Genomic DNA, 27,658 nt, shown 5'->3' with positions numbered 1-27,658 from the left:
CACAAGTAGCCAGTGAGCTAAACGTAAGATAGGCCACCTTACTGCTTTTAAGGTATATACACAGTATATGGCTCTTAACCCAAATTTGTATCAAAGTGATTATTTGTTCTCCAGTCCTTGTAAACTCTGCATGCAGTTAATTCACAGCTTCTTGTGGCAAGCAAGGCTGCTTTTTGACTCAAGAGCCTTACAGTTACTATTTTCTGTAGTTAGGCTAAGAGTCTTGACTAGGCTGGGAAATACCTTAGACCACTAGCCACAACCCACCCCATTCCATCCATTTGCATTTAGCAGATATGTGGTGAATGCTAGGAAGTGTCTGTGGATAAAGTGATGAGCTTCCTTTTTAGTTGCTAGAACTACCCCAAGATAACTTTTAACATCTGTAAGGCACCAGACTGACTCAGGGACCTTTTTGCACATCTCCTGCATCTCCATTTCCTGTATTAATCCCTGTTTAGTTGAAATGGTGGAGTGGTGTGATACTTCAAAGCAAATCAATCTTTGTGAGGCTCTTTACCCTACACTGTAACTTTGGTTTCAAGGCAATGAGTTATACTAAAAGAGTTAAATGTAGCTCTCAGTTTCTTTAAAAGAAACTGCTACATTCTGGCTGTGTGGGACCAGAAACTGGTTTCCATAAAGAAATCTGAGTCATGGAGATCCATTTCAGGTACTGTTGGGAAGCATGACACAAGCAGCATGGTGGAAGAGAAGTAACTTGTAGGAAGTAAATCTTCAAGGATAAATATAAAAAACCCCTAGTTTTCATCAAGAGCTGGAGAAGTGAATCATGAAACTCCAAGTGAGCTTTTTTAAAAGTATCTGTGGACTGTGTTTTTCCTCTGAAATTGCAGGCATAGATTCATTGCAGTCCATCTGTCCTTTTGTGGGACTTACCTCCTCGATTTTGACCGTGAAATGAGCTTGCAGTACTCAGCAAGTACTACAATTTACAAAATAATAAAGACTTAAAAGCCACAATAGTAACACTTTTATCTTGATGATGGCAGGGAAGCAGAATATTGCTTCTGGCAACCCTGACCCCAAAAAAGACTCTGGTTTCCAGATGGAAAAGCAGGAATTGTAGAATCAGACTTGAAAGGTCTCAGGATTGAAAATGTTTCCATTAATGGTTGAATAAAACCACGATCAATAGCAATAATTCTGTCCAACCAAACTGAAGTTGGAACACTGTTGGAAGCACTGTTTAAAGATGAAGCACGTGCACCGGGATCATCTTTGGCCATTGAACAAGGTAAGAGATACTTCTCTGATCAACAGTTCAGAAAAGGAGGAATGCTGAGAACAGGTTTGTTACATGGACAGAGTAGATAATGAAGTGTTAGATTAATTGGGTTGACCTCACTTCCTGATTTTTTTTCTCCGAATACTTTACAATACTGCGTGATGGAAGAGATGGCAGTACAACAGGCTATGGTGGGCTGAATTTGCTCAGCGGAAAGGCTGAACAGCCTCAGACCTTGCTTGTTCTTGGCAGAAGGTTCACCAGAGAACTCTCCAGGAGCACAGGGAAGAAGTGGTAATGGTGAAATGGTTGGGAACAGCAGCCACAGAAACTGAACATGTGGAAAGGCTTTGTCTTACCTAATCGTCTCAGTTAAACTGATAGGGAATTTTATTGGTGAATCCTGTCAAATGCCATAAAGTCAGTTGCGGTAGTCCGGTCGCAGGAGACAATTTATAACGGTGGTATTAAGCTGTGTGAGTTTGGAGACAGGGAGTGCCTGCCATCATGTGGTTCTTCATTAGAGACATTTTCATTAAAGTATACGTTTATTTTGCATTTTTCTTAGTTACAGATGAATGGATTTAGCTTTTTGAACAAATTACATTTGAAAAACAGTTATTTAGAACAGTGTGTGTGCTGTAGCAGAATTTCAGCGACCATTACCCTTGTAGAGAACCATAATTCAGGTTATCACATTTGTTATATGAAAGTGCATGTCCTTTCTTTTCAGAAAGACAAATTGGAAGAAAATTTTTTTTTGGAGGTACTGATGTGAGCTTGGCGTGTTATGTCACCTTTTTTTTCCCCAGCAAGAATATATTTTTCCTGAATACAACAGATACAATTTGGCTGCTGGAAATGAAAAATTATGCCTCTTCTGATGCAAAGTATTATTGTAAAGGCTTTTAGTCAAATCAAGAGAGGAGTTAACTTTCCAAAGTTGTTTTGTAAATCTATTGCGAGAGTTGTTTTGCTTGTTTTAGGAAACTTTAAATGACGATTGTGCTTTTAGTTATGCCTTTTGTTATTGTAAAGTAGGAGATTTTCAGCTGTTGCAAGTCTAAATTTTAGTGCTGAAATCAGTGTTGAAATTAAAATTGATAGCTTAGACTAATATTAATAGAACTGAATTTAAATGTTTAAAATATTTTATCACACAGAAGCTGACATAGCTATACCATAGAAAACAAATTTTGACAGAGATATAAAGCAGGTAGTTTTTATGCTATTCACTTTCTGAGTGCCCCTGAGTAGTTTGCTGATGAAAAAAACAGCAATGCCATAAAATGAAGACACTCCAGGAAAACTTCTAACTGGGTTTCATGCTCTTATTGAAGCACGTGTATTCTGAGAATTTTCTCTAAAAGGATTAGTTGTCATGATTCTTGAGGTAAGTTAGCCATTGCCTTTATAAGCATGTATAGTATTTCTAATCTTGATTCAGTTGCATTTTTGCAGGGTAATGCAATCAAAAACGTTCACAACATTGAAAGCACCAGTCTCTGCAGAGGATTTAAAAAAAAAGGCTGGGCTGTTTTGAATCCGGGATCACAATCCAGCCTCAAAAGTTGCTCTGTCTACCTAGAGATGCTGAATAGAACTTTTGAAACAGTTTATGGGCACCAGTGTAATGTTGTTCCTGTACCTCGGATCATCAGGACTGTTCACTTTACAGCTCCACTGTGGTGTACCGCACTTGGTGCTGCTGCCAGTATTGTAGTTAGCTTGACAGAGCCAGCCTAGGTGAACAGTGCTGGTTTGATAGATCCAAAAATGTCTGATTCTAAGAAAACTGGGAGTGTTAGAGCAGCTCAGTGGTTTAACTTAAAGTGTAACTGAGTAGTTTTGTGGGGAAAAAAACAAGGAAAATATGTTGTTGTTCTGAAAAATAACAACTAGAGTCTGTTAGATGTCAGAAGACAGAGCCTAAAAACAAAGGTGGTTTTGATTTCTGTGAGTGTCCTCTGTGTAATATCAGGAATTACCAGTGTTATCTGAATTGCTGGGAGTTCAGCAGAGCAGCTAGAAGAGAGGTGTCTGTATACCTAAGGAGCTCTGTGCAAACACTCTGCAGACCATCATCTGAGAAGCCTTGGGAATCCAGCTTTGAAATACTCACGCAAAACCACTCCCAAAAATAGTCACTCCAGACAAACCAGCAGTTTGCTCAGATTGATCTCAACGCAGTAACCAGCAAGTCCTGAGTAACACCACCCAGGAGCGGGGTTTTTTAGTGGTCTGGATGCAGTCTGCCATTGCAGGACAGCTTCCATACACGTTTCCACAATGGGCTGACCCTGGACAGGAGGGGAGCTGAGAGTGCTCCTGCTTTCCCCTGCACTTTGTTCTTTCTGCAGTTGTTCTTAGCTGGTCATCTCTTCAGGTATCCGTACTAATTTGTTCCTACTGCTCATGTTTAGATAATACCTGAACAGAGATGAAAGAATCTCAACTTTCCCTGGCTTTACCTTTGGGGGCAGCACCGCTTCTGGGATGCGAGGGACAGTGGTGTAACAGCACAAGAAATTTTCCTTTAGCACAAACTCATGCAGAAGGGCTATATTAGGTCTGTCACCAGAAGAAACAGTCCTACAGAAAGGTTGCTTTGGTGTTATCTACATATGCATTGGTGTTTTAAGTGAGTCAGTGCATTTTTAGATACGTATATTTGTACAAGCAGAAGATAAAACACACTGAGACCTTCCACTGGAGACTAGCATGCTCCCTGTGATGTTTTATGGTCAGCATGATTTTAAAAAAGGGCAGAAATTGAAAGGCCAGTGAAAAAACATGGTTAATTAAATGTGAAAGGTGCTGTCCTTGTTTGGAGTCTGTTAATGGTATGACCAGCTCTGGTAAAGAGCTTAACTGGCCAGATTAAAATTAAAAAATTGTGTCAGTCCATCTGCTAGCTCCAAGGAATTTACTTCCATCACCTTTTCTTGTTTCTTCACTAAAGCAGAATACTGCCTTTGAAAAGAACATTCCTAGGATGTCTTGGTTGATTTTTTTTACCTAATGTTTTTTCCAAAGATAATTATATGTGACGTCAAGATATTTTCAAGAAGGACAATGCTCTTGGTTGGTTCAAGGATACCTTAAAGACAACAGCTCTCTTGCTAAAAGGGATTTTCTTTTATTTTTTTTCCCTTGCATGTTGTTTTTTTTGACACAAATAAGTATGTTTGGTTTCATTTGGAAAATCTTTCTTTGCCTTCTGGTTTTGGGAATGATTAAAAGCGATCTTCAAATAATTGCAGGTAATGCAGAAATCTTATTTATATTCTTGTTTTCAAAGTTTACCTATGGCAGTGTGTAGAAATAAAAGTACCTCTCTGCTTTAATTATAACAAAGGGAGCTAATACAGAGAAATGTTTGGTCAAATCTGTGCCATGATATCCGTGTAAATATGGAATACTTAGTGTGATTTCTAGGAGGTATTACTGTACATTTATGCTGGTTTAAGTGTAGAATGTAGCTACAGGAGGCAAGTTTCTCCCACTTTGAGAGACATTAAATACTGGTAAGTTTTTTACTTGGTACTTTTTTCCTTAATAATTTTGTATTAAATCTTAAAAAGTGAAGTTCTGTCTCTTGCTTATGGACACTGAAGATGGGTCAGTTTGGGTAAAGATGGGGCTTTTGCCTTACTGACCTTTTTTAATGTTCTTTTCTCCCTCTGATGGAGGTCTTCCACACTAGAGATGACTATTAATATACCATGAAAATAGCCACGTTCTTTGTCTTTCAGTCATCAAAGTCAAAAGGTGCTATTGACTTTGAAGTTGCAGAATAAAATCATAATCTGTGGGATGAAAAATGACGAACACTTATTACTGTTTTTTCTCTAATAAATGGTTCATTGTGATTCTTCTTCAGGCATGTTTTCTGGGGAAAAAGTAAAAGAAGAAAGTTGAATTAACTAATTTCAGATTAGCTGACTGCTGACTGTGGAGGATAGAGAATTAGACTGTCAGACTAAAACCAAATAGACACATTCTCCCCTTAGCTGTAACATTTCCTCTGGAGTCATGTGGAACAACTAACTTAAGAGGGAATTTTAAAAAAAACTAAAGCTGATGAGCCTTTTTTTTCCTTTTGCAAGGGATATAATTGTTTCTTGTGGAAAGAAAGTATGGAATAAGGGGAGTTCTTAATTAATTACTTATTTAATTTCTGGCCCTGAAAGTTTCTAAATACATGCTTATTCACAAATACAGTCCTGCTGACTTAAGCCAAATCACAGAAGGGAAGTTAAACACAAAATATTAGCATTCAAAGGGTTAGAGCTTTAGGTTGTTTTACCATTTGATGGGATGCTGTAAAGACCTTAAGGTTGTTTATAATAATACAGTCATATAGACGACAGAAAAAAGCACAGTTACATCCTTAAGAGACCAGAGCAATGGTATTGAGATACATATGACTGCATCACTATCCCATCTGAGAAATTTATGTGTGGTTTTAATTTTACAGCAGAAGGTTATTCAGCTACAGAAGGAGGACAGGCTAAAGGTGGTTCACCAACCTCTCAGCTCAGTAGCTGGCAGTTAGCAAACCCTTCTCTGCCTCCTGATTTGAAAAAGCTTAATGGCATCGTGAAGGCTGAACAGGTCAACAAGCCTTTGCTGTTACGAAGGAAGCGGTCCATTCTGTTTCCCACTGGAGTTAAGATCTGCCCTGATGAATCTGTTGAACAGGCTATTGCCAACCATCTGAAATATTTCAGACTCAGAGGTAAGTGAATGTACATCTCATGCGTAATTGACAAAGAACACCTATTTATGAAAAAAAATAGATTAAGCTTTTAAACGTAAGTATTAGGCCATAGGAAATACACTATCACCCAAGAAACTTAGTTTTCTATGATAATCTTCCTTATGAGAGCTGTTCTGAACTAAAAAAACACCTTCTGGTTACACTCGTATATCATAAAAACTCTCAGTCCCTAAAACCACAGTTAGTGTTTAATAATTACTAATCCTTTCTCATAGAAAAATTTGAATGCTAAGAAAAATAGGTGTTATGTACAGGTTAGCTAAATGACAGAGCTTACTGGTTTTGTTTAGTGTTCTTCAAATTCTAGTAGAATTCAGTGAGGGATCTTTCAGAAAAGATTAAAGTCTGAGACATTGGTGTCTCAGCCATGTGACTTTTAGCTATGGCTTGTTGTGCAAAGCGTTGTGTCTTCTGTCTGGAAAGCCAATCTCTGTGTATCAGGCTGTAGTACAATAGAGATGAAGCCTTTCTTTTAAGGTGTAGATGTTGGTGTGACAGAGCTTTCTCTGAAAAGCTGAAATATTCCCAGTAAGGCCTTCTTTCATGTGATGAAATATTACAGCTATATGATGTATTTCAAACCTTTCTGTCTGACACCATTGGAATGGGACGTCCAAGGTCATGCAGCACTTTCTGGTGTTTTTGTGTCTCTGTATTGTAGCATTCAAACAATAGTGTCTTAACATTTTTGCACATAATTGGTAAAAATGGGAAAGAGCTGCTGTCACTTAAAGGAGAAGGAAAGGTGTTCAGAGACTCATATTTAATGAGACTTTTTGGATTGCCTATAGAAGAAACTCCCACTGGTAACTCAATTTATTCACTTAAAGCAGTGAAAAACAATTAAAACTGGGAGTTGCTGAGTGTCTGCATAAAAGTAAACATAAAAGAGGGTATTTGGAGAAAAAAGTGGAATTATATGGGATCAGAGCCTCGTTCAAGTATGAATTGTACCCAGCTTGTGAGGGATGTCAACATTGATGGTCATGCAGACAGTTTTGACAGGCGTTGCAAGCTTCTTGTTTATATCCACCCAGTAACACTCAATTGTTCTTTGTTTTGCTCAAAACGAATCCATAGTATGTGCTTTAACTGCAGTCACCCCTCAGTTATCCGTGATAGAGGTACAGAAGGGTAGTAGACTTGGAAGTTGAATTAGCCAGTAAAAGAGAAACAAGATAAGGATTGCAAGGTAGTGTGGCTTGCACCATTTCCCTATCCTTTGCCTGTTAATTGGGTAAAACAAAGGCTGCTGGATTTTGACAGCATGGCTCAGGATTAATACTGCTGCTCTTTGCCACCTCCGAGATGTAATTACTCTGGTGGCTACCTTTCCTAAAATCTGTTTACATTTTTTCCTACTGTCATCCACTGTCTTAAACAATTCAGTGTATGCTCATCAGTGAGTACATCTTCTTTTCACAGCAGTAGATCAGATAGTCTCTCTGCCAGAACTGTTTTTGTCAGCCAGAGCTTCAGATAAAGCTGCAAATCTAAAGAGGGTGTTTAAAGGTACTGACCAAAGAAGGAAGTAGACTGTATTCTAGTGTGTCATAGCTGATGAGAGACAAAGACATTTTGGAACTTTTGGAAGAAAAAAAGGTATTTCTCAGGAATGAAGTTCTATGTATGATTATAATCCCTAGATTTGGTAATCTTGGGCATAGCACTGAGCTTTCTCATTTTCCCCTTTCTTGGGTAATTTCAACTCTGTTTACTGAAGCGTTAGAAATATTGATGCTATGTTCTGCACACAGAATTAATTTGATGCTGAAATCCTAAATGTTACAAGGAATTCAAATCTTGCTGAATAATGATGAAAGCAAACAGTCAGAAGTCATAAAAAGTATCTGGCTAAACAAGCTTACAATAAATAACATGTCTGGCTGAGTGATGTTTCCCCCTCATCCCTGACACATAATATGCATTGCTCATACTCAGCCAATAAATTTTTGAAGTGTGTTTGTAGAAGGTCTAGTTCTATGTCCCTCTACATTTGAATTTTTAGCTGTCAGCATATGCTTCTAAAAAGTTTGACTTTTCACATGAAAGACATTCCTTGGCAGTTACTGAAATATTACTGGTGAGAGTAGTTTATGTGCTAGAGTTTAGTATGTTAGTGTTCAAAGAAAAAGTCTTTCATGTGGATTAGCTAACTGACATTAAAATATTTTAATTTAAAATCCTGATTGTTGTGTGTATTGTTCAAGGGTTGCTATATTATAGGCCATACACAGCAGCATTTCAGCAATAGGTGATTTTCTGCTCGTGTGTATATTAATTTGTTTAGTGAGTGCTAAGGAAGTCTTTCCAGGAAAGATCTCTTAGGAGGTGTCTGTCAGTCTCCCTTATCAAAACTCACTGCAATTAAGCCATTCAGCTGTGCAGAAGTTGTTAGAGAGGAGAAGGAATTGGCCTCATGTTGCCTCAAAATAGAATATTCAGCCTGATTCAGTGCTCCTAGCCACCGTACACAATTCAACTCCTGAGAAGCACTAATGGGATTTAGCTGGGATTAAAGTCCAGCACTGCCCACAAATGACCAGAAAGCCACCCTACCCCCTACTTAGGTGCCCAGTGCTGTCATGTGGTGCCCCTTCTGTTAACCTGAGAAATCCCTGAGTACAGACTGAGTGCAATAGGCTAATTGTCTCCCATTTGAGAGATAAATGCATCCTGAATGGTAAAGCTGGAGCCACAGAGATGCTGTATCCTACCCAGGTGCATGAGAGGAAGCCATACAGGAGAATTTCTGAGAGACAGAGAGAGGGAGAGGTATCATCTCATCACAAATCTTAGCTGGAGGTTTTAAAAACAATGAAGAAATCTTTAGGAAAGGAAGCTTCAAATAAACTTTTACTTCACCCCTTCCTGCAGATTTATAGGACTGAAAAGAGCTTGTGCCTGCCTGTGTGGATTTCTTTTGGCTGAAAAAATTTATTTTAAGCTTTTCAGGATATTCTCCATTATTATTATTATTATCATCAAGTATCGAGTGTAAACACTGCATTTAAAGCAGGTAAGCTCCCAAGGACTGGGCTTCTTGGCTTCTGAATAGATATGCTGGGATTCATACGGTCCTACTACATGTCTGGCTTTCTGAGGCAGCCTTTGATACCTGTTACGGCCTTGAAAAGTCAAGACTTGCCTACTCTAAGTGCCTATGATACATTGCTCAAGTGGAAGTTCGCACAAGGGCATGGGCCCAACATGCTGATCTTCCAATTTTTCCTATCTCCTCTCTCACCTTGAAGATGATTATCTCAAGGATGAGTTAAGTGACTTTAATTTCTGAAGCATTTCAGGATTGACTACATGCAAAATGTAGTATATGCATGCAAAATGTGCTTTGGAGAAAAACTACAGAATAAGCGATCTGGGTTGCATTCTTGGTTTGAATTCTGGTTGATTGTGTCAGTTATATGTCTTCTGTATACCTCCTTCGTTTCCTGTAGACAGCTGGAATGATCACATCTCTGTAGCAGGGAGCCTTTCTATGTCATAAGTCTTCATTTTCCCAACATTTGAATTCTTCAGAGGAAAACTGCAAAGTAGCCAAGAGATCAGTTACATTAAAATACGAGTTATTTATTACTGCAGCCATGGGATGAAAGAAGTAATTTTCTAGAGGAGCTTACCTTCCTACCCACGTGTACCTTCAAGGCTCTTAGCTTGCTGCCTTAAAAGCTTGATCTCGATTTTATGATGCTTTTAATCAGCATTGTTTGCCAGGGATTAGAGGCCTCATCGCAAATCCTGTCTCCTCCCGGGCCTGGTGTTGCTAATGCTGTCCCATATATCTGTGCCTGTGGCTACCCCTGTAGCAGGCTAGTGAAAGTCTGCCATGAGATCTAGCCATAAAGACAGGCTCTTTTCACATGCCCTGAGGGCTGATCTGCCACTCGGGTGGCATGTGGCAGCCCTGCTGGGTCTGCTCAGCAGTTCCTTCCAGATCCTGGCAGCGCTGGCTGCTTGCTTGGTTGGTTTTTAAGGGTTTTGTAGCTAGCCTTAGAAACCCAATTCCTGGAAGAGATCATAACGCAAAGCCTGTACAGCAGATTTATTTTACTTAATAGATGGAGTATGTTAACACAGCATATTGTATTAAGTAAGCAGCTTCAGTCATAACTCTGAACTGTCAATTTATTGTAAGCTCTGATGCTACAATTTTTTTCCATTCCTTATCTACATTGAACATTTTATATTTAAAATTCGAAGTTACATTGCTAGTCAAACAGCTTACTGGTAAAACTGTTTGGTGTTGCCCCATCACGTTCTCCACCCCCTCACCCCCTCATTTTCCTTTATTTTCTATTTTGGTTTCAAGGAGCTGCTATTTTAATTATTAGTCAAAAGTTTCTTCATTTATTGTCAGCATATATAGATAGTATATGTGACACAGACACTGGTAAATTGCTGGAAGGTCAGAAAGGAAAGATAGTGAATTATTTTTATACAGTAAAATACAGTCATTTACTGAAGCTGCCAGTTAAGTCCTGTTCAACTTTGTTTACATTTTTATGTCTCCAATTGTTGTCTACAGAGTGCCAGAATGCTTATAATCTAGTTATGAAAAACATGTTTTTCTTATACGGGAATTGTTGATAAGAAACAAGAAACTTTGAAAAACCTCCCTTGCCAGCAGATAGTCGAAAACCCGCCACAGGGTTGGGCTCCACCTTCGAGTTAAAGGAAGGTTAATCACATTTATTAGAGAACTTGAGTGCACTGTGAAGGTGGTGTCTCTCCAGTTCTCTGGGTGGCCACATCAATGAAGCCATGGTAAGAACTGGCTCCCTCTTTGACATACCTGAAGGAGAGATGGGAGATAGTCATGCTTCTCTCTTTGTTTACATGAGCATGATGTGAACCACACTGAAGAGACTGTGCTGTTCTTTTTCTGTGCTTGGAGTGGCAACTCTCATCTAACTACAAAATATTGAAAAGGTGTATGAGAAATAAAGACTGAAACAAAATTGCTCCTTTTCTTAGCCAGGCTATGAATTTGCTCTTGAACACCGTATAGGTAAGCATGCCTGGGGTTGGTTCTCAGGCTGAGCCCTTACAGCCTGGGTTATCCTGTAGAGCAATCCCCTGCTTTACAAACTGGCTAGTTGGAATAAGCAGGACAATGACAAGACAGACTGCGTGTCAACAAGGTTGCGGGGTGACTGTGTGTGGCAAGCAGCTCACCGTGGCTGAGGATGCAGTTTCCTGGGCAAGGCTGACAGAGGTGTTTAAAGGGCAGTTTTGGTAGATTTTTGCCTGGAGTTTTTCATCCCTCCCTGTGTGTCAGAACTAACATCTCTCAGACTACCCAGGAGGAAGACATGGGCCAGCCTTTTCTTTCTGAATAAGGAAGCAATTTGTACCATGTTGTCCAAGTTGTTACTGCTCACTGCAGTGGAAATGGCGAGATAGGACACAGGCTAGAGAGAACAGAATGTGACTCCTTATCTGCATCCCCTTTCCTCCTTCCACAGAAAATGTGACCCTGTTCTGACAGCTTAGGTCTCATTAATGGGCTTGGAACCCACAGATGGCACGAAACCTTTGGGACTAGAATTCCATGGGATGTCTAATTCCAAATGAAAGGACACACAACAAATCCTTGATCTACTGGGAGGTGACTGGGACAACTGTTCATACAGTAGCAGCTTGTATTCAGGCAAGACACTGTCTCATCACATTTATTTTAAAAAGAGATTAAACTTATTTAAGAGCATTAAGGAAAACTGCCTTCAATTATTACTGCCAATTATTACTTGCAACTGGAAAGCCAGTCCTTTGCTTGTTGCCATTTGAAAACTGTAGAATTAGACAGTGTCACTGCAATGTATTTGCACGCTATTGCCATAGCTTCAGCTCCTACCTTCAGCCTGCTGAAGACTTATCCCAGCCACAGGGAATAATTTAATTGCAGGATCGTTGCTGTAGAATGTTGCACCTGGAGTGAAAGATCCATTAGTCAGAATGCAGGATACAAGTACTGCCAAAAGAAATGACAGCAAGCGTATTCCTTAGTGTAGGTGTCTGGATTTGACACTGGACTTTGGTCTTTTCCTGGATACCCAACTCTTCTGAGTAGGATGGTAGAGAGGATACTACAGATGTCATTCTGCTTCAGGAAGCTTATTAGTACTACAGCAGAAATCCCAGAGCAGGATTATGGCTTCATTGCCTGAGGTCTGTGCAGAGGTCATATAGAAAAGTGGTCCCTGCCTCAAAGAGTTTGCTTCCTCAGCCACTGAGGAAGCGAGCACAGCTTGAGGGGAAACCTGAGAGGGTGCGTGGATGCTTGTAAATTTGGCTGTTTATTTCTGATTAATAAAGATGCATAAGCAAAAATGATTGGAAGCATCTCCAATACTCCTTACCTAATTACTGTGTCTTACAGATAACAACATGGAAGCTGGAGGGGTGCTAGAGCAGTCATGTACTACTGACAGTTAATAATGCAGAGTTTGAGGACTCTTCTCTAGTCATACATATCAATGAGCTAAGGCTAATCTCTGTGTAGGGTATCAGTAAGCAGTGTGGCATGGAAATGAGAGCTATCTGTGTATCTGTAGAGTTCCACAATGAAGAAATGGTCTCAACTGCTCTGATAAACTGAAATTTGGGGTGGAGAAAAGAGCTGTTTCTGCATGGTACCATCCAGCATGCCAGAATCAGTGAAGCTTTAAGAGTGCTAACTGAATGTGAAACAGTTCCTTAAGGCTCTTATTTATAAAGCCTCTGCATTTAAGAAAAATGCCCATCTCTCTATTGAATGAAGATATCTTTCTGTATGTGATCTGTGTGTTAAGTTTTACACAAGTACATTTAAATGATTTTGGAATTCAGAATACAGAGCATCAAGAAGAAATAGCAGTAAGGTACTGGTTTTGGCAGCCTGGAGCTTATTTTTAAGCTGACTGAAGAAAATTACTTTCTGAAGATGGATTCATGGTCAGTCTCCTGTTGGGTCTTGCTTATGATGTCAAGGCCTTCCCTTGAATGCAAAGCGTTCCTCTGCTGAACTGTGTCTATATAAGTAGTGAAATCCAATTAAGGCCCAAAAGCAGGTTTGTCTGCTACTATTCCAGGCTGGTATCTGCTGCGAGTGATTTTTAGAGTTGTTCTCCTTTTAACGTTGTTCTCTTCCAGGACACAAGAAGAATCCTATAAATCTTCCTCTCTTCCAGATAACCCGGGTCACAGAGAGGTTCTTGCTTGAACATTAGGTGACACACTGCTCTGATTGGCAAAAAGCACATGCAAGACTGGGAGGTTAAAGCAGCTGGTGTAGTAAAGGATAATTTAACCTTTAATTCGCAGACTGTCTGTTCAGTCAGAGTTGTCCAGTTCTTTCTGAGTGCATAATTACAGTAGGGTTAGAGATTGACTTATTTCTTGGCATATTAAGTTGTCATCATCCTGCCTTGTTTTTCAAATTATTAATGCAATTATAATTTCTGAAACTTACTTTAAATTACATGTAAAGGTGAGTCTAAAGGAATTGTTACAGACTGAGCCTCGAAAACTTTGATCAGTGTCACCATCATTCTTACAAATGAAGCTCCAGCTCTACTTTCTGTGAGGACATTTGCCATACTATTTTGGTTTTCTAAATTTTCTGAAAATTTGACCCGCTGATCAAGGGCAGTTTCATTCAGTGAAAATACTGTTGTTCTTAATGGTTGTTAGGAGACAGGTGCAATCTCTCTTGCTCTCTTCTTTTTCTCTTTAATGAAGCAATTAATTACTTCAGTGAGAAAAAAGCAGGGAGGGAAGTACTGTGAGTGTGGAAGATCCACCAGATCTTCATTGTCAGCCTCTCTGATGCCTTACACATTTACATGTTGGTGTCTAGTCATTGTGTTCTATATATTAATCTACTGAAAAGCATACAATATATGGACAATACTATCCTGGCCACCCATGCCATGGAAGCACTCCTATTGTACTAACACCAGACCTTTCTTGTGCCTACAGTGTGTCAGGAAACAGTCTGGGAGGTCTTCAAGATATTCTGGGATAGGCTTCCAGAGCGTGAAGAATATCGCACCTGGATGAGCCTGTGTGAGGAAGGAATGATGAGTATCTTTGAAATAGGCACGAACTTCAGTCAGTCTGAGGAACACCGGAGTCTGATTGTAAAGGTGAGTGTGCAGCTCCCGGTTGGTGTTTTCTCATGAGCAAGGGCATAATGTCCCACTGCAACACACAGCTTGGCATATCGCAGGAGTGCAGCCCTTAAAATGGACAGGCATGAGTATTCCAGCTCTTGGATCCATAGGTCTGAGATCAGTTCCAAAACCAAAGTTGTAGCTGATCTGATGGAGGGAAAAGCAATGATGACAAAGAGAACATTGTCTTCAATAGGTATGTTCCTGACAGTAGGTGATGTCTAAGACCCCTTGTCTGAAAAAGCAGCATGGCAGGCTGTGGCTCATTGCCCCCTGTGGTGTGCAGCAGCCTTCCCGCTGCCACATGGAGATGCCTTCGGTGCGAGTGGCACTTCAAAGCGTGAAGTTCTGAGCTGTATTTCTGATGCTATCAAGGCGTATGGCAAAATGACCAGTCTGATGTTTTATGTTGCTGTAGGTTTGTGATGTCTGTGCACTGCAGCCTGACTGAAATGAGTGTGGCTGTAAATATAAAATGTTTTGGTGTCCTATGAAGGCGATTGATAACATTGTCACCATGGGAAGTTGCAGAGGTTAAAATCAGAGTATGAGTGTGAAACAATTTAATAAAAAATTGCTGAAAATCTTAGTATATTTGCCGTTATTTCAGTTGAAGCAAGCTTATTTTAGCTTAAAGCAAATATAAGGAGCATTAAGCTCAACTAAAGAAGCCTATCTCAAATGAAAAATGAAGATGTCTTTTCAGGAGCTTGTGAATTTTAAAATTAAGTGCTTTGTATGCATCTAAGATACAGTAGATATCTTCATTTCTCTGGATAAAAGGCTGTCTTAAAATGTATGGTGGTTTATGGATCTTCTTTAAGATTACAATGTCTTCTATTTTTGCAAGCTAATGGATGAGTAGCTTTATGAAACTTATCATGTCTTAAATGTATCACCCTGTAGAATCAGTAATGTTCCGCTAGTATGGATATGCTGACATTTTTCCTTTCTGCTTTATGGACTCCTGTGCTAGGAATGTGCATTAGGAAATGTGAGTATGAAAACTGTTGTGGATAATAGAGAGAGACGGGTGTTTTCTGAGCCTGCATGTTAGTCTTCACAGGTGGATGCTAGCCAGAGTTTGCCTCTGTGATGTCTGATGGTACTGTTGTCCTTGGAAGACTTTGCAAAAAGGTGGAGACAAATGAAATTAACGTGAACTTTTTATGTGTGCAGTGAATGTATCATTGCTTTATGTAAGATTTTGGCAGTGAGATGATCTATAGTGGGAGCTTATTAAAATAAATCAAGATGATTCTTGGAAGCAGGATGATGCATCTAACTTCCCACTGCTGCTTTACTTTTTTGGGTATAGCTCTTCGGCATTACAATAGGGTCAGATAAAGTGCTCTGTGTTTGATGATTTATTCAGACGGTTTATGTGTAATTTGGGTTTCCTCTCTCCTGTAGATGGATATATTCCCTTCAGCATTGCAATGGAAAAAGACTGTTCATCCTTCCATTTGCTTTCAGCACAGTTGGTAAAAGGTGACAGTTGTTGGGCTGATTTGATGGGAGAGTAGTCTGTGTTAAAGGGGATTGAATGCTGTCACCACTGTGCTCCCATAAAAGGGCATGAATCTATCAGGTGTCATCTTCTGAAATACAAGCCTGAACTCAATTTAAATTTGAGCCAAAGACTGAAGTCAAGAGCACTGTATCCCATCCCACAATCAGCCAGCTTGTTTTTTTGAATATAGGTCAGAGTGTGGATTTAATTGCTAACTCTAGTACTGACTCACTCTTTCTCTTATGTGCTCACGCACAAAATGCTTGTCAGAGTGTGAAACCTCTTTAAAGCAGCTCTGAGAACATTAAGTCCAAACAGATGCAGCGATTACGACTCCGCTTTTAAGAACATCCTTCCTCCTGCTAGTTACTTGCTCCAGTCTAATGTGGTGGTAAGACCTGGAGCTCAGCCTGTGGGACCGAGCACACTTTCTAAAGCACTGTGTCCTGTCCTCTTGTTCTTTCCACCTTCACCAGCTAAGTTGACTGAGTTGCATGCTAAGCCTTTCCCTTGTGTTTTGTTTTTTTTTCTCTCGTTACAGCATGTTCATTCATTTGTTCATGGTCAGCTGTTGCCATATATTTTGTTTTCATTCCTTAGGTTTGATCTATAAAGTGCTGAGCACTTCATAGCAAAGGGCTGCCATCATTTCACAGCATGCACAGTACTCTGTGCATGTGTGATACATGTAAATAGTCCACACTCTTACTTGCTTAAAAGGAAGACTCACTTCTGCCTGGCACTGTAGAAAAGCAGCCTGTATGGTTGGCGGTAGTTCTTTGGCCATGACATGCTTCATTAAATACCACTTGTTTCCAGTCTTCCTCTGCCCTCCAGTGTTTGTGAATCATCTGTGATTAATTTCAAGAGTTTAGTTTAGAGCCTGCAGCTGATCAAAGTATTTCTGCTTTTCTTTTGGTATATATTGGCTATTACTGCCATAGTGGTGATCTACCACTTCTTTTGTGCGTGTTGGCAGTTTCTGGCAGTCTTACTCTAGAGTACCTTTCTGTATTACTTTTTGGTAGATAGCAACATGAAATTCAATTTTTAGAAATGCTGCATGCCATGAATTTTTCCGTCTCTCAAAAGAAGTTCAGCATATCTGAAAATTAGGCAAAATAAATCTGTGGGGTTTGCTTTCAGTAAAAAATAACAGCATGATTGCTTTCATGCTTCTTTTGTTGTAGTGTGGAGTTTCTCTTTTGATCAGTGTAATTAAATGACACTTTTATTAACCTTCCTTCCTGGTTTTATTTCTTACCCTTTCCTCTAATCCCTGGTAATCACTGTGACACACCTGTTGCAATGTCTGCTCCAGCATGGCTTAGTTCATGTAAAGAAAAAAATCTATTTCTCTTGCTTTTGACACACTTTCTTACTGGATATCAAATGGAGCTTAGACCAGCTTTGGTCCCAGCTCTCTTACTTTTTTCTTCAGGAAAAATGTTGTTCAGTCTGTAATAGTCTGTCAAAAACACTTAACTGATTTGGTGGAGGTGAAGGCATACATAGCTGGAATTTTCTCTTTTGCCATCACATGGCTTCTATGTACAGGAGGTGTGCATCAGAGGGCAGTGCTTTTGCTGCTGTGGGGTAAGCAAGCTATGCACCATATGCTATTTTGGAGAACTGAGGCCTGCCTCTGTGCGATTGCCTGTACATGTGTGTGTATATATATGCATGTTCTACAGTAAGATATAATACACATATTAATTTTTCATCAAATTCTTAAAGTGAATCACTTTAAGATGTGATGAAAATCACAGATTTTCAGAAGGAGCAGATGAACAGATTTATGCCAACCATAAAAAATAATTTTAAATATTCTTCTTTTTCGCCCAAATTCTTTAATTTTACTTTCCATCTGATCATGTTAAATGAAAGTACTTTACATAGGAAGAATACTAGCCTAACTAATTTCTTTGCATATTAAGTTGATTTACAAAGTGTGGGATTATGTTATCTCTCCATCACTTTTCAAATCTTGTCAGAAATGGAAAAGGAAATTCTAGTCCAAAGGGAAGATTTGCTTGCCGTATATTTCTTCATAAAAACCTTCCTTCATATAAATTAACATAGCTTGAGTTTCTTACTGTGTAGCTGTGTTTCAGGGGGAGTATAACTCTATTATGTAGAATGTCCTCATTCATTTCATTCATGCGGTCGTTCTACACATTGGGACATGTGTGTCGAGGATTCTGATATTGCTGGAACGTGCCCTGCCTCTACCCTGTGACTGTGGCTGCGTTCACACTTGTGCTAGATAATTTTTTAAAAATCCAAGAGGGAAGAAACACAAGCAAAAGTAACTGTTGATTTCCCAGGACCCTTGAACTTCTTGCTATGAGATTGAAGTGCTGCTGTCAAACCAGTGCAATCTGTGCTGTTTGTGGGAGTATTTACAGCTGGCATATGATCTTCTTTGTAAGATGCCTACATAGCTGCTGGGCACATTTTTTGACTATAAATTACTGAAATAATGCAGCAGTTCTGAAGTAGTTGCTTGAGCTGTTTTGACATCTGCTATCCTGTAAGCAATGTTTTGTACAAATTACATCAGAAGATGCTGCACTGAATGTTTAACTGTGAAGGAACAAAGTTAAAAAAAACAAAGGTGTGAAAAATGTGGAGTGGTAATAAGAACAAAGATATTTTCAAGAGGTTTGAAAAAGTAGATGTAAAGTCAAGCACATCCTTATATAGTCTGTGGTTCCTTAAAACAAACAAAAAAACCCCAAAACCACAATGTGCAGAATACACTGTAAACATTCAGCTTCTGCTGAAAGATACTAGAGTGAGTACTCTTTACCTTATAGCTACCTTGCAAATACCTTGATTGCTTACATTTTTTTATGGAGCCTCAGGTGATTTCACATTGACTAGTAGTATGTATGTTCATATAAAAAGAAATAATGTCAGGTCTTGTTATGAATATAATCCATAAATGTACTGTGATTAGAGGGGGAGGAAAAAAATACATTTCTTTCCTATGGAATAAAAAAAATCTTTAATGTTTATAAATGTTTTTACTTTCTTTTTTTTTTTTTTTAATTAACCTGACATCATATAACAGAAAACAAGGGAATAGGACACACGTGCATCTTGAAAGTAGGACTTCTGCTGTTTTTTTAATAGAAACTGTATTATAACATTAAGCTTCAGCACATGCTGACATTTTGAAGGTGGCCTTTGGCTGTGGGAGAAAAAAGAAGTGTTGGTGATTTTCTTGTGTGATTAATTTGAGCAATTTTACAGCCTCTTGTTTAACACCATTTTGATTGCCAGTGTGCTCTGAGCCTAACCCATGCTGGTGTGTCTATCAAACAATATATTTTATTCAGCAAAACAAGTAGATAGGCTGCTGTGTGTATAGTCTAGAGGAATAAAAAAGTGACAATCAAGATGTAGAATACATCGGGTATTGCTGTGTAGCTGCCAAGTTCCTGCTGGCACGTGAGGATCTCCAAACTCCACGATTCCCCAGCATTTGAACATTTATTATTTGTGGCAGTCTCGGAAACCTTATTTCCAAAAGAGAGAAAAGACCTAAGCAAATGGAAAGTGTAGATAATGGTGAAGAGATAATTTCCTGCTGGAGCAAGAGACACGAGTCAGGGCCGTGCCTGCTGCTTAACCCTGCTTTCTGTTTGCACAGAGCTTCTTCCCATGTCGTAACGAAGCACAGTGCCTCAGCAGTACCTGCCACCACAAAGAGCTGCAGGAGATAGTCTGTAAGAATTATTAGTTCAGTGGATATCATGAAATAGGTCTGATAGCATTCCTTGATGGATGGAAAGCACCTAAAATACTAATGGTCATACTTACCTGTTTAACTACCACACATCCCTTACGTCATGGTGGGCTGAGATAACGGTTGTGACCTTTCTGTTCATCAAAGTGCTTAAAGCAAGGAAAGAGGCCCACCGACTTGCATGGCTTTGTCATTGTTCTGTTGGTCAGTTAATTTGGGGCCATTTTTTAATTCATCAAAATCCTGAAACTTGATGTTTTACAGTTCCTGGAGAATTCAGGAAATTGAGCTTTTACCAAGAGACTCTAATGGAAGTTGGAGGAGGTAGACCCTCATCTTTCCAATACAAGTAGAATCTCCTTCCCGAGTCCATAGCAAAATGCAGCTTAAAGCATGATACAGCAGTGCTCCATTGTAAAATTCTGTCTGCATCCCGCATTTCCAGTGTGGGCATGTAATAGGGCAAATCCCTCCTTTATGGCAGATTACATGTCCCAATCTCTATTTCTCCAATCAAATTTTAGACAAAGTTTTAATGGGTTGTTGTTCCTTGTAGATCTGATGACAATCTACAACAACAAGGTATATTGAGAAAAGCTGTTGTGAGAAATGAAGAATTAAGGGAGCTCATGTACCTTAAGTCACTGAGTATCTACTCAGCTATAGCTGTTGAGGGGCTCGTATACAGCCCCGTGTGTATAACAAAGCATATCTGGACAGTGTTGGGCAAATGAGACATGACAGCATGGATTAGGTCATGAATCCTTTCCAAAGTAAGCAGGTCCGTGTGATTGTTGGTTGCTGGTGAGAGGGAGATTTCTGCTGTGCGTGCCTTTTCGTGGGGCTGAGAGCCAAGAGTTAAGCTGAGAGTTAGCCATGGAAAGGAGTTTGTAGTACAGCTTTGAGAACCAAATGGCAGACAGCTTCCCCAGGAATCCCCAAAACTGTGACAGGAGGTGCTTACCTACCAAAACTCAACTTGAAAAGCTTTTGGGGCAAGATACAAAACCTGCAGGTGTGTTAACTCAGCAGTACTTTTGTTTAGTATTGACTTTTCAACCCATCAGCAGCTCTATCTGTTTCAGTGTGTTTAGAGCACAGACTAACTGCTTAGTGACAGAGACCAGCATAACAGGGGCAGAAGGCAACCCTGTTTTAGGATGCCTTAATGGGTAGCATAAAAAACACCTCCTTAGCATGCTGAAATGGGCACTGAGCGATGTAAAATACATGACTTTGCCTGAATTCTGAGCTGTGTTTAAAGGTAGGATGTAGCACCCCAATGGTGTGAGTCATTTGTAACCACTTACTCCTGGTGCTGTAGTTTCAGACCACGTCACAAAGTAGATGGTTTTGTCTTCCTAAGGTTCCTGAGGCAGAAAGACCTCTTCTGCTGTCTTTCCTCTTCCTGTTCTGTGATCTTCCTTACTAACCATTGTGTTTCTTTGTTTAATCAAATGTCCTAATCACAGTTTCCAGTATCTTTTTGATTGCTGACTTAGACACCTTAACATTTTTTTTTTCTTTGCATAGAAACATCTCTGGTTTCTTCTAAATCTGGGGAAAAAGCAGATCTTGTCTGTTCTTTCACATCCCCCATTCCCCCTTATGGATGCAAAAAAAATGTCTTCTGTTGTTCTCCTTTGAGCCATTATGTCAGATTTCCTTCACTCCCTTTCTTACCCCCACGCCTAGTATTCTTCTATTGACTTTGGCTCTTTCTTTTTGCATTGCAAGTTTTAGCCTCCTCTGACTCGGGGAAAAAAAACCCCCAAACCTTCACCACATATATGCAAGTAGATTAATTAGGTCCAGTTGCTTCTCATCTCCTTTTCATCTCTTAAGTTCTTTGTGTTAATTCTCTCTGGTCACTCTCCTCCAATTTGAGCCAAAATCTTCCTTTTCAGTCTCTCTGACACCTGACACAGCACAGAAACTGTCATCTGTGAAGCCTGTGCTCATCTCTTTCCAGCCAGAGCTCAGAACCAATGCTTCATCCTCATCATCCTTGTCTGATTAGCTCCTTTACTTTGCAAACCTGTAGTTCTTCCTTGTTTTCCCTGTTTTGCACCTTGTTTCTAGATAGTACTGCCTAACACGCCCTGAAGAATCACTTTTATGTTGTGAGTTCACCTCTGCTGTGGGGCTGATTCCTCCTGGACAGACTGGACCCTGAGTTTGTTTCTGACACCTTTCCACGGATCTCTAGCCTTCATTTCAAGTGGAACATGGTTAAAACAATTTCTGTTACACTAAGCTTTCCCTGCTGTCTCTCCTCTTACTCACTGTAGACCATATTTTCACCTTACCTGTCAGAGCTGTGCCTCAGAGCACTGCTCTCCATCCTGGCCTTTCCCTCCAGCTTCAGTTCCAGACATTATCATCTGTTTCCTTGAATTCCCCCCAGTGCTTTGACGTTGCCTCCATGAGAGCATCGTTCTGTCATGCACCAGGGTGGGGAATCAGGACAAGCAGAGAGAGAATCGTTTCTCAGTACAACTTTCCTGTTGGAAATGATGTGTACAGGTGGGTTAAGTCAAACATGCTTGGTACAGTCCTTCACAGATGGGATTAACCTAATATGAGATTATTTAAGATCTCCTTGACATTTCCTCCACCTTTTTCTCCTGCCTGGAATTATCTCCAAGATATTTTGTCTTCTGTGTATAACGATAGTCTCTCAGGATCAGACAAGAGTATCCTATATAATTGCTTTTCTGCAAGCTCATGAGTTGACAGCAGCTCATCTCTCCAGTTGGTACTTTATGTGATTTGTGGTATTGTGGTAACCTGTATTTAATGCTATGGACTCTTATTAATTTGTGATAATTTTGCATTATATAAAACTAACTGCATCCTGTTAACAACAGGAAGCGCTAGTGCAATGGACACAAAATTCAGCTCCCGGCTGTAGAAGAATTGGTATAATAATGTTATGAAGGTCTTGCTTCAAGAAAACTAATTTTATACAAAGCATCTGCCAGAGGTAGCTTCACTGAATAAAAGCCATCCCCTTGAGCTTTGGTGTGGCGGCTGCTGCTGCTATGTAGAACTATTTATAGATCAAGTATTCAAAGGGTAACGATGTTAATTAATCCTTGCAGATCCTTGTGCGGTAGGTATGTTTATAACTCCATCTTGTTAATGAAGGAACCAAGCCAAGGAGGTGAGGTGATCTGGCAAATGCTGTTCTGTACTAAATGAGAAACCAAGCTAGTATTAGAACTCTAGAGCCCTTGGCTTCTAATTAGAGCGAAAAGGTGCTTGTTTGCCATGAAATTCAAATATGTCAGTGCTTGCCCTCACCCCAGACAGCAATGCAAATTAGACATTTAAGAGAGAGGAAGGCAATCACACTACAAACTATTGCAGACTGTGTCAGCTCAGCAATAGCGGGATGCTTCGTTTTCACATCCTCAGTTGAAAAAACCCCACACGTTTAGCATTATAAAATCCAAGTCACATATTTCAGTCTGTAGGACTGATCCAAAATGTGTGAGTCTGTTTTTCAGCCCTCTGTAGACTGTAAGAAACTGAAGACTGGGTATGAAGATCATACTTTCCTTCTGAATTTACTGTAAAATCTAAAATTTTACCTGTGACATAAAGCTGCAAGATGCTAATCATCTCTGTGCAAGCTTTGCATTGGCATATGGGTTTTAATGGATGACTGATAATTCTTTCATCAACTCATTTGTAATTTACAGTTCATGCTTTTTGTTGTTGTTTTTGCAATAGCTTCGCAGCATTGTATAGCAAGCAAATGTAAGGGTGACAATCTTTACTATTATTTCTCAAAGCTGCTGTTGAATCCAGTGGGAGATTTTGTCTGAGAAAGCATGGTGAAGAGTCAGGTCACTTAAGCAGTCATTTAAAGCATGTAATCTGTTAAAATAATTTTATTTCACAACAGATGTGGTTTGCAATGAAGAGAGAATATTCTGTCCTGAAGTAGAGATTTAAGGAATAATACAGCTACCCTACGCAGAGGCTGTCATTCAAAACTAATTATACAGTGTTAGGCTTTGCTAGTTTACTACAAAATTGGATGAGTACTTAGTAATTTGATGCTTTTTTTTTTTTTTTTTTGAAATGTAGATATGGAGACTGTGTCATGTGGCCATTAAAATAATAATAATAATATTGAATAGAAGACTTGGAAATAGCAAGGCACATTGATTAAGTCCTGGGACCCAGGCTGGGGACAGCTGCATGCCACCAGCTCCTCAGGCTGCCCTGCAACAGAGCTTTGGCCAAGGCACTCCTCGCTGGGGCATCCTTGTTTCCTTGCTCTATGAAATGATCAGGACTATGCTGACCTCTGCTGTTAATGGCCTTTGTGGACCAGTGAGTAAAGCTGCTTGGTATGGACTACCAGGTGGTACTAAAAAGATGTGTGGGGCCCCTAATAACTGTGTTTGTTTTTAATAGCATGTACAAACTGCCTTGACTGACTGAATAGGGAAGAAAGTCTCTTTTTCTAATGAGCAAGCAACTTTTCCTATGTGGTCTACTACTTACATAGAACTTTCCAAAAGCTTGTAGAGATGGAATTGCTCTCTGTTCCTTGCAGATCCCAGAGTACTAAACCTAAGTACAAGCACAGTATAGAGCAGTGTAATGAGTCCCTAAAACATGCCCCCCCAAACTCCAGTACAGTTTTAGCAGCCCTGGGTTAGACTTTTCGCTGTAGACTACCTAGTCTTACTAGTTTCTTTGTCATTTAAAACGGGTCTCACTGTGTCTTAGTTTTTCATACTAAAGTATCTCCAAATACTTCATTTAATAGATTTGTACAATAAAGGTTGGCCAAAGGACATGCTGAAAAGCAAACTGACTGAAATTAGTATTTTGGCAAGCCCTCCTCAGGCTGATATCCAGGCTGCCTGCTGTTCTAGCTGTGATCACACTTACTGTCCACAGATGTCCTGGAAAGAAGAGAAAGGTGGTCATTGACGTGGGTCCAAATCAATAAAGACTGAACTTCTACACTTTCTTAGAAACACAGGTGAAGAGAATGAGCAGGCTAACCTGCTCAAAAAGTCTCTTTTGCCTTTTTACCCCGCCTTTACAAAAAGAATAACCAGGATAGCTTAGAGTGACAACCCTTAGGTCACTAAATACATGTGGGTGTTTTGCAGAGAAACTTTCAAAGTGGAAATAGTGTGTGTTAAGTTTATTGTAATCTAACTTCAAAGATATTTGAGTTGATCTACTTTGTGTTTCTACCGAAAAATATATCTGCCTTGATTATGTAAAGAAAGCCAGGCCATTAAACTACCAAATAATCCCTTTCTCCCCAAACCAGAGAGAAACAGAAATGTTGTGGCTGGTCAATAATCTACAAATATTTTATACTCTGTTTGCATTGGTACAGCAGCAGGATACATCATTATTCCTCAACAGCTATCATGCTGCAAACTGCTCAGTTTATTCTCTACTTCTTGTGGGGTTCCTCACAGAAGCTCCCGTGACTCCTCTCGAGAACCAATAGCACTAATATCACAAGAATCTTGATGAAAAAACATGAACTGTGTAGCCCTGCCTTAGCCTTTATACACCAATAAATGAAAAAATGTCATCCCTGTCACTTATATAACCCTAAACAAAGTCATCAGACTAATCCTGCTATGTTACTTTAAGCTGCAACTGTACTTTCAGAAAGATTGTTTTAAATCTATAGACAAGTAGCAGAAGTAATATTCTATTTCTTAAGACCACTTGATTAAAAGGATCTTTGCTAGCCTCCTCTAAGGTGAGAGAACATTGTTCCTGCAGAACAATGCAGGAAAATGCAGAAATGCAGAGCATTTTCTGAGAAACCTAGTGCTCTTTACAAGCACCTGTTACTGAGTTTTAGTTGTATTTGGGAAATGCAGGACACACTTTCTTTTCAGCAGGGACTTTGTTAATAAATTTTGAACTTAACAAATGTACATAGAACAAAAAATTGTTTTGTCACAGGGGAGGAAGCAAACTGGTATAAACTGCATTTTAATTCCTTTCACCTTATGATACTCAAATATACTTAGGATTTGTTTGTTTGTTTTCTAGAAACAGTCCTATACAAAGGAAGCAATGGGCAGGTGAGTATCTGTGTTTGCCTTGCCTTTTATTCTCTCTGGAGAGAACAACAGGGCTGAGTTGTGACATTTTGTAACCTTTTCTCTCTTTTTCTTGTCAGCTCCTGTGCTGATTGGTCATGTGGGTAAGTAATTTTTCCTTTTTAAAGGCTCCTGATAGGTCTTTTCTCCACTTCTTGCTGCTGCTGGAGTTGATTCATGCACCTAAGATGAACAAAATTCACCTTTGTGCAAAAGGGCATATAGAAGAGTGTGGTGAAGAGATCCTGTGCTTCTAGCATGGGAACCTCTGTCCTGGCATGCTTGGCATGCTCAAAATATCTCAGCAAGTCTGGGGCTTGTACTTTTGCTTATGTCACCACCTTGTTGGCCATTAGGCACAGATGCAAGCTGTTTAACTGAACAGGTTTAGTGGGGAAATCTATTTTGGGAGAGAGATATGTCCATAGTTACTTGTCTTCTGGTTATCCTGAGAACCTTTCCCAAAGGCTTTAAGGTAGTCCTGGTCATTGTTACAAAAATCAAAAAAGTGGAATGTTTTTGAAGTGCTTTTTAAAAAAACTTTTTGAGAGAGGTGTTCTAAAAACAGCTACAAGGGAGTTGGCTGCTTGGGCTCCTCACAGTTCTAACAAGGCAATAAAAATGAAAACTGGTCTGAATTGTGGCTTCTTTTTATCAAAGCAAACCTGAACTTGACCTGTTATTTTCATGTCTTTGACTTGAAATGAAAACCAGTTCAAATTATTATTATTCCATTCCTACTCAGAACTTAATCTAAGCTGTTATTTTTAGAGCAATTCAAACCCAAACAACCGAGTGCTGAACTCATCTGAAAAATTGGCAGGTTCAATTCCCTGCATTACAGGCCACATAAAGCTATGATAAATATGAGTAATTCATTTACAGGGAAGAGTAATCACTTAACAGACCTTAAAAACCCCCCCAACTTCCCAAATTAGGTATGCTCATAATGATTTCATAACCACAACATTGTATGTTAAAATTAATAATGTTGAGACAATAAGGGCAAAAATGATTCCTCTCTGTCCTGTTGAGCTGAACAAAAGCACTCCCCAAAGCCTTCTGGTCAACTGGGTAGTGTACATCTGTTCAGAACTTTCTCTGTTGAGAATAGAGCGTTGACTAAACTTTTATATGCTTTTCTTTTCAAAGAGAAAATTAAAACAAATGATAAAAATCTTGTCCCTGTTATCTTTGTGGGTCTGATTCTTTCTCGTTAGCACCGGTCATTCTCTAGAATGGCTCTTTACACAAATGGAACCACATCTTATTTATTAGAAAGTGTGAATTCAGAGATACAGTTATCTCAGTTTGAATGTTGAAGACTGAAAAAATTAATCTTTCTGAAGAAGTTTGGGTTTGAAAACCTATTGTATCCCTCTATGTGATCATTCAGGAAATCTAGTAAATGTAGAGAGGAATTAGAGTAAACACTAATTAATCTAGAGTCACTGCATGCACTGGACTAAACAACCTAACGATGCAAAAAGCTCAACATTTGTTTGAGAGGTGGATCGCAGTGATTAGTGTTGTACTTCTGTACAAAAGCTATCTTATCGAGTGCTTTGTGACAGGCATTAAAGGGGTTCCAGTCAACAAGTGGCAAACTTCATCCAACTTAATTCACTGTGGGGCTGTATTGCATCTGTCTCAAAAATACACTGCTTTTATCCCAGTATATATTACTTCAGATTGTTCATAGCTTTAGGAGGGGATCTTTGTTATCACAGTCAGTTTAAACTTTGGTTTTACTGTATCTTTTCCTCTAAAAGTTGTCTTGTGCTTGGATATGATAGTGTTTTATAGCATGAAGAGAGTGATATGGGACTGAATCAATGAGACAGAAGCAAGCAGATTTGCTCTGGATAACGGAGCATCAGCAATAAATGAATATAAATTATTCTGGCAATATTAAAAACCCCAAAATTATTCTAAGAGTGTTCTGGACATCTTAGAGTATTCGTAGTTAAAGATGTGAAGTCTATAAGCAAGAGTCATATAAAAACACAGCCATGATTGGCTGCCATGGGTAGAAGAAGTCTCATCTAACTTCAGACATCTTCCATCAAGAGGAGTGAGCAAGC

At 39.4% G+C, this 27,658-nt stretch overlaps 1 protein-coding gene across 7 annotated transcripts in view; it reads left to right on the top strand.

Moving 5' to 3' along the window:
- The first annotated feature begins 28 nt into the window (after positions 1-28).
- Positions 29-27,658, top strand: part of IMPG2 (interphotoreceptor matrix proteoglycan 2) — a 62,686-nt gene continuing 35,056 nt past the window's right edge. For 4 of the 7 annotated variants that reach the window (XM_074811168.1, XM_074811194.1, XM_074811197.1 and 1 more), the window contains exons 1-5: positions 29-4,512; positions 5,730-5,990; positions 14,010-14,176; positions 25,525-25,556; positions 25,655-25,678. In XM_074811168.1, coding sequence (XP_074667269.1) covers positions 4,407-4,512; positions 5,730-5,990; positions 14,010-14,176; positions 25,525-25,556; positions 25,655-25,678 — 590 coding nt within the window. In that variant the 5' untranslated portion in view covers positions 29-4,406. The remainder of the gene's footprint in view (positions 4,513-5,729; positions 5,991-14,009; positions 14,177-25,524; positions 25,557-25,654; positions 25,679-27,658) is intronic. The other 3 variants (XM_074811178.1, XM_074811186.1, XM_074811207.1) reach the window with 3 other exon arrangements.

The sequence above is a fragment of the Strix aluco genome, chromosome 2, assembly GCF_031877795.1.
Source record: "Strix aluco isolate bStrAlu1 chromosome 2, bStrAlu1.hap1, whole genome shotgun sequence".
Classification (NCBI taxonomy): Eukaryota; Metazoa; Chordata; class Aves; order Strigiformes; family Strigidae; genus Strix; species Strix aluco.
Note: the sequence above shows the minus strand (reverse complement) of the source record. Positions and strands in the feature narration are given on the sequence as shown.